The 6,334-nt window shown below is 39.6% G+C and overlaps 1 protein-coding gene across 2 annotated transcripts in view; it reads left to right on the forward strand.

The window, feature by feature from the left end:
- The window catches only part of Btla (B and T lymphocyte associated), a 25,785-nt gene extending 23,701 nt beyond the window's left edge, over positions 1–2,084 (forward strand). For both annotated transcript variants that reach the window (XM_005345023.2, XM_005345024.2), the window contains exon 6: positions 1,509–2,084. In XM_005345023.2, the coding sequence (XP_005345080.1) occupies positions 1,509–1,757 (249 nt within the window). In that variant the 3' untranslated portion in view covers positions 1,758–2,084. The remainder of the gene's footprint in view (positions 1–1,508) is intronic.
- Positions 2,085–6,334: the final 4,250 nt, after the last annotated feature.

The following is a 6,334-nucleotide window of genomic DNA, read 5'->3' on the forward strand; positions in this document are numbered from 1 at the left end:
AAAACTCTAGAAATGACAGAGACATCTCACTGCCTGGACAGTCACCCAAAGTTCCTCTGTACCGTTGGGGCATCCATCTTAGGCCTTCAGGCCCATAGTATCCAGCAGACTTTTCCATGAAACATGAAATTTCAAAGACAGTTCAGTCACTTTCTGCTGTGTCCTGCAGAATGTCTCGCGAATTCTTTTATGAAGCAGGAACCCTGAAAGACCATCTCATCTTTAGGCAAATTCAGCAGTGCTCTTTCTGCAGGTTCTTTGTGTCCAGTTTATGCAACAGTCCAGGCAAAAGCAGTTTCTTGCCCAAATGGCTATCAAACTCCATAAGGAGCCTCTTTGATGCCCATCTTCCTCTTGAAGTAGATTGGTGCTGCCAGGAGCAGACGTGTCTCATTATCATGAAAAGCCCTAAGTTATTAAAACATTAAATGCCATATTCTGTAGTCTTTGAAAGATATGAAGAATGCCTATCTGACATATATCTATGTACATCTAGAAAGTCTTACTAACATGACTATAAACGACTATTATCGATGATTATCCATTAACAACCTATATTTTCTAATTATACATTACATTTTTTAAAATGAACTACAAAATAACAATACCTTAGTCAAGATCAGAAATACATATACATATAACAAAATTGACCTTAAAATCCATACCAATGCAAATTATTCATATCTATATCATATCCCCCTTTAAAGGTAAAAAACATTTATAAACCATATTTGGGAACATGGGTGCAGTTTTTTTTCTCCAAACTGCTTCCTGCTGTATGGGGGTGCTGTTAATCAGATCTTTCATGGTGTAACCTGTTTTCTAGTTTCATTTCAGTTGGCAGTTAAGAGAAGTAATTTTTGAAGGTGTTCACAGCAACCTTTCAGGAGGGCGTGGTCCATCATACCATATTGGGATAGAAGCCTTTACACTCGAAGCGGCGGGCTGTGTTCCTGCTGCCCCAGCTCCCAGCCGCCTGGCTAGCTTATGCCCTGAAATAATTACACGGAAACTGTATTCTTTTAAACACTGCTTGGCCCATTAGTTTAAACCTCTTATTGGCTAGCTCTTACATATTGATCTAACCCATTTCTAATATTCTATGTAGCACCATGAGCTGGTGTCTTACCAGGAAGGATTCTAGCCTACATCCATCTGGGGTCAGAGAATCATGGCGACCACCTGCCTCAGCTTCTTTCTCCCAGCATTCTGTTCTGTTTACTCTGCCTACCTAATTTTCTGTCCTATTAAAGGCCAAGCAGTTTCTTCATTAATTAACCAATGAAACAACAGATAGAAAAATGACCCTCCTCCATCACAAATCTAACCAGCCCTTTCATCCTTTGATAATACAACGCTTACTGAAAATGTAGATATTAAGTAGCTTACATGAAGGACAATAGACGGTCTCTTTCAATGTGCATGACATCAGGTAGCTTTTCCCTCATAGTCTAATAATGAATATGTTTTGTCACGTCCTTACGTGGTGCATCTCTTCTCTCTCGTAGGTTGATATCGCAGTGAGTCCCAGGGAAAATTCCCAAACACTGCCCTCAGAAACTGCCATTTATGATAATGATCCCTGGTCAAGTGGGCAGGAAAGTTCTGAATCCACAACTAATCCACAATCGGAGGGAAACAAACAGGGCGTTGTGTATGCTTCCCTGAAACATTCGATTATTGGAAGGAATCCAAGACAGTCAAGCAGCATGCAAGAGGCACCCACAGAGTATGCGTCTATTTGTAGGAGAAGTTAAACCTTGCACTGATGCATGACATGGAGGGACCATGAATACCATTGTCTGGACCTCCAGTGTCAAATAACCTTCTTCAACCTGGGATTTTCACCTTCAGATGGTTCGTGCTGGGGCTGTGTCTTAAAGATCCATGGAATACTTAGTTAAAATTTTTCCTGAAAACTCTGAAGGAGTTTTGTACAAGAGCCTTGAAGAATAGACTTTTCTCTGGAAAAACTCATAGCACAAATTGCCGCATAATAGAATGTTTAAATCTGACCATGCCTTACCCAACATGTGAATTTAATATTTCCCTTGGAACTATCAGAGCGACTTATAGAGAAGAAAGAAGTGTGTTATTTGGGTCAGCTCACTACACATTCTAGAAAAAGAATGGCCCAATTTGACTAACTAATCATAAATACCGTAATGATTGTATGTTCCCAATCTTCCACGATAAGACAATTTTCCATGTCAATTTATAGCTCATGTTTTGTTTTTCTAATATAAAAAAAATTATCTTGGACTCAATTCAGAAAATGATTAGAAAGGATAATTGGTGCAATACAGACACAGAATATACCAGATAGATGTGGGGGGATGTATATTTTCACCACTAAGGTAATGAGATGTTTATCTCTACCCTGTTAGATTGAGAAACTCAGGGAGTAAAGGATTCATCATTGAATAGTAAGTGCATTTGTAATCAATGCAGAAGTGTTTGGATCAAGTAATGTGTGTAAATGTGATGCTATGCTGCCGAACTAAGGCACATATGAACACATGAACAAGAGTCAGTGAGATCAGGTATTATAAGGCAAATCAACACTGAATGTTTTAAACCACCTTGTGCTTTAACTGAGAACAAACTCAAAGGATGGTTCATGAAAGGAAAGAGTCTGGAATAATTAGTTGACCAGTAGGGGCTGACGTACTTTCATTAATGTCTGTTTCTTGCTTCTTATACAGTGAATCAGGATGAATCATATGTAATGAAGTATGTCATATGGATATCACTCAGGTTTAAATTCTGACTTTGTAGCTGCTTGAGAGGCTATATTTTCAAGTTTTTTGAATTTCCAGATTTATAGAGTCTAATTGTTTAAAACACAGATCATAATTTTACTCATCAGCTTGAGGCTTGAGTTCTCAGACTCTGAAACTGAATAGCGTCACCATTTTAGTATACAGTGGATGGCAAGAGCTAGAAGCCACTGGAACAAACACGTGAGCTGCTGAATGAGTGAATGTGGTCTATGTAATTGTGCATGTGTGTGTGTGTGTCCTGTGTCCATACGTGCTAACATGCAAACGCAAAATGTGACTTACAGAAACAAGACAAAAGAAACCAATCAGATTGCCATCCTTTTTTTAGTTTGCTTAGGAGGTACAAAGTACTAGAACAAATTGGTCCTTAAAGAAAATAAGGTGAGAAGCGGTGACAATAGGAATGTGATTAGACAATAGGAATGTGATTAGAGAATGTATTCATAAACACAACAAAGAGGCCTCACTGCAAAACCCTCCTCACCGAGTGAGTGCTCACATCGGGTTTGGGTTCCCTGGATCCAGAACAGCGGACACTGTTTTCAGATAATGTTGCAACCAACCATAGGTAAGCTCTTTCAGTTGGGTGCTTTTGTGGGTATTTATGCAAAAAATGCCTTAGAATAGCTGCTTTAGCTGCTCATCTTCAAAATAGAAACAGGAAGTATGGGGGATGAGCACAGCACCTTGTCACACCCTCTTATCAGATCAACATGGGAGTTGAGCAAGTCTATCAGAATTGTCTCCAACTTTAAAAGCAAAATTCTGTTTTGTTTAAAACAATCCTTTAAAAATTGTGTGTGTCTGTAATCTGTGTATGCGTGTGCGTGTGTGGTGTATGTGTATTGTGGTGTATGCACGCGTTGTGCAGGAACCAGAAGAGGACGTCAGGTGCACTTTTCTATAGTTCTCCATTCTACTGTTAGGGAAAGGTCTCACTGGACCTGGAGCTAAGCTAGCAAACAGCAAGCACTGTGAGGGATCCTGTGTCTCTGTCCCCCAGATTGCTAGGGTTATAGTTGCTCATGTTGGGTTTTTTACATGGGTGTGGGGATTTCAAACTCAAGCCTCCAAGCCTGCAGAGCAAGCACTCTTACTTGCTGAGCCCTCTCCTACTCCCCCTATTTAAAATACTCTTAGCCAGGCAATGGTGGTGCATGCTTTTAATCCCAGCACTTGGGATGCAGAGGTAGGCAGATTTTAGTGAGTTTGAGGTCTGCCTCCTTTACAAAGCAAGTTCCAGGACAGCTCAAGCTGTGACACAGAGAAACCCTGTCTCAAAAAACTAAAAAAAAAACTAAATTTCTTATTGTATTTTACAATGAAAGATGAAAGACACTGCTAGAGACTTCACTTCTATAAATGGTTGATTACGTTTATGCTTGTACCATGCTTGTCAAATATCACATATCACTTATGCTCTTATTCCTACTTAGTAAATGCATATATTTCCTCAAATAAATCTGCTCTAGGATTATTTCCATGTTTATTTAAGTCACAGATGGCGGGTAATTTAATGATGTCTATAAACTTTAAGACTGTTGATTGTTCACAGCGAGAAAGTAAAATTGTTAAAATTTACCTGAAATTGAATAAATGGCAAACTTACAAGCCGTTAAAACACCGAAGCAGAAGACCCCGACCCCCCCTCACTCAGCAATCAACTTCCAATAGCTCAGCTGGCTGGAACGGTCAGTGTAAGTCCCTTCCCTATCCATGAGGGACATCGATGACACCAGTCTTGTGCAGGGCTTGCACAAACAACCCCAACAGCTGTTGTGAGTTCACAGGTATAACACTCCCGGCATGTGCAGAGATCAGCATTTTACAACACTCCTTTTCAAATCCCAGCTTGAACGTTTCTTCCCCTCCCTCTTCCTTCACCTTTCTTGAGCATTGGAAGGGTACTACAGAGGTCACATTGATAGATCTCTCAACAGACACTTATTTTTGACCCTTTGACCAGCTTTCAGTCTCTACGATGACCACACCCACCACCTTAAGAAGCTCCTCTGCCCAGGGCTGAGAAAGGGCCAGATCTACAGGTAGAAAACTTCCTTGGCCAGCTGACAATTTACTGAGTATTTCCTCTCTTTCTGTTTTTCTTTTATTGAAAATAGGTTTTTTTTTCATACAATATATTCTGATTGCTGTTCCCCCTTCCCCAATGCCTTCAAGATCCTTCCCATTTCTCCTCCCTTCCAGATACACACCGGTTCTGTGCTTAGAAAACAAACAGGCATTTAAAGAATAATAAGGAAATAACACAAACCCAACTAATCAAAGCAGGACAAAACAAATAGAAGAAAAAGCACAGGAAATACAGATAGATGCAATGAAACGCATGTTCACACACATAGTAATCCCATGAAAACACAGAACCCGAAGTCATAATATAAACACAAAGGACCTGTAAGGTTAAAAAAAATGCTCTAACAAAACCTTATAAGACACGGAGCCCCCAAAGAGTCCATTGAGTTCATTTTGTGTTGTCTACCTATTGCTGAACATGGGGACTGCCCTTAAGAGTAGTTTGTATATCTAGTAAGATTATGTTGAGGAAAATTAATTTTCCATTTGTGAGTGGTTATTAGTTGGAGACAGCTTCTGGGTTAGAGGTGGGGCTTGTGTCTCATCTGGTATAGACCTGTGCAAGCCCTGCGCATGTTGCCCAGTCTCTGTGATTTCATATATGTGTCTGTCCTGCTCTGTCTAGAAGGTCTTGCTTTCTTGGTGTTCTTCTTTCCCTCTGGCCCTTACATTCTTCTTGCATCCTATTATGTAGGGTGTTATGGAGACATCATAGGACTGAATGTTTCAAGGTCTCTCGCTCTACATATGTCTGGCTGTGGGTCTGTATACTTAGTCCCATTGGCAACACAAAATGAACTCAATGATATTTTTGTAGGTGTTTTGTCTCATATTGTTTTGCTTGCAGTTTTTTTCCTTACTAGTATTTTGCTCGTAAATTATAGTTTATGATTTTGTGTTTTTAATGGATTTTGTTTGTGTTTGTGAATGTGTGTGTTTCTTGGGCTTTTTCTTTTAAAAACTTTCTTTACTCTGCTGTGTTTTCTAAAGAGATAAAGAAAGAGTGTGGAGTTGAAGGGGGGCAGAAGATCTGGGAGGAGCTGGGGGAGGGGAAATCATATTCAGAACATATGAAAAAATATTTTCAATAAAACCATTTAAAGAATTAAAGTAATTAAAACTTTTCATCAGAACAAATATTAACAAGAAAGCACAGAAGTTTTCCATGTGTTTTCTGCAGTGTGCACAGCTGACCTCCATCATCATCCTTCGGGAGGAAACTATTGGTTCAATGAGAACCAATGCTGAGATGTCATTACCAACCACAGTTTCTAGTGTGCCTTAGGATTGGTTCTTGGTATTCTTGTTTCTATGGAGTTCAGACTTGTAGAATGACCTGTACCCATCGTTCTTGTGACATGAAGAATAACTTTATAGAACTGTATGTGACCTGTAGCCATCATCGGGGTGACATGAAGAATAACTTTATAGAATTTAGCCTCCCATACACTGTGTTCTGC

Source organism: Microtus ochrogaster, chromosome 2 (genome assembly GCF_000317375.1).
Source record: "Microtus ochrogaster isolate Prairie Vole_2 chromosome 2, MicOch1.0, whole genome shotgun sequence".
Lineage (NCBI taxonomy): Eukaryota > Metazoa > Chordata > Mammalia > Rodentia > Cricetidae > Microtus > Microtus ochrogaster.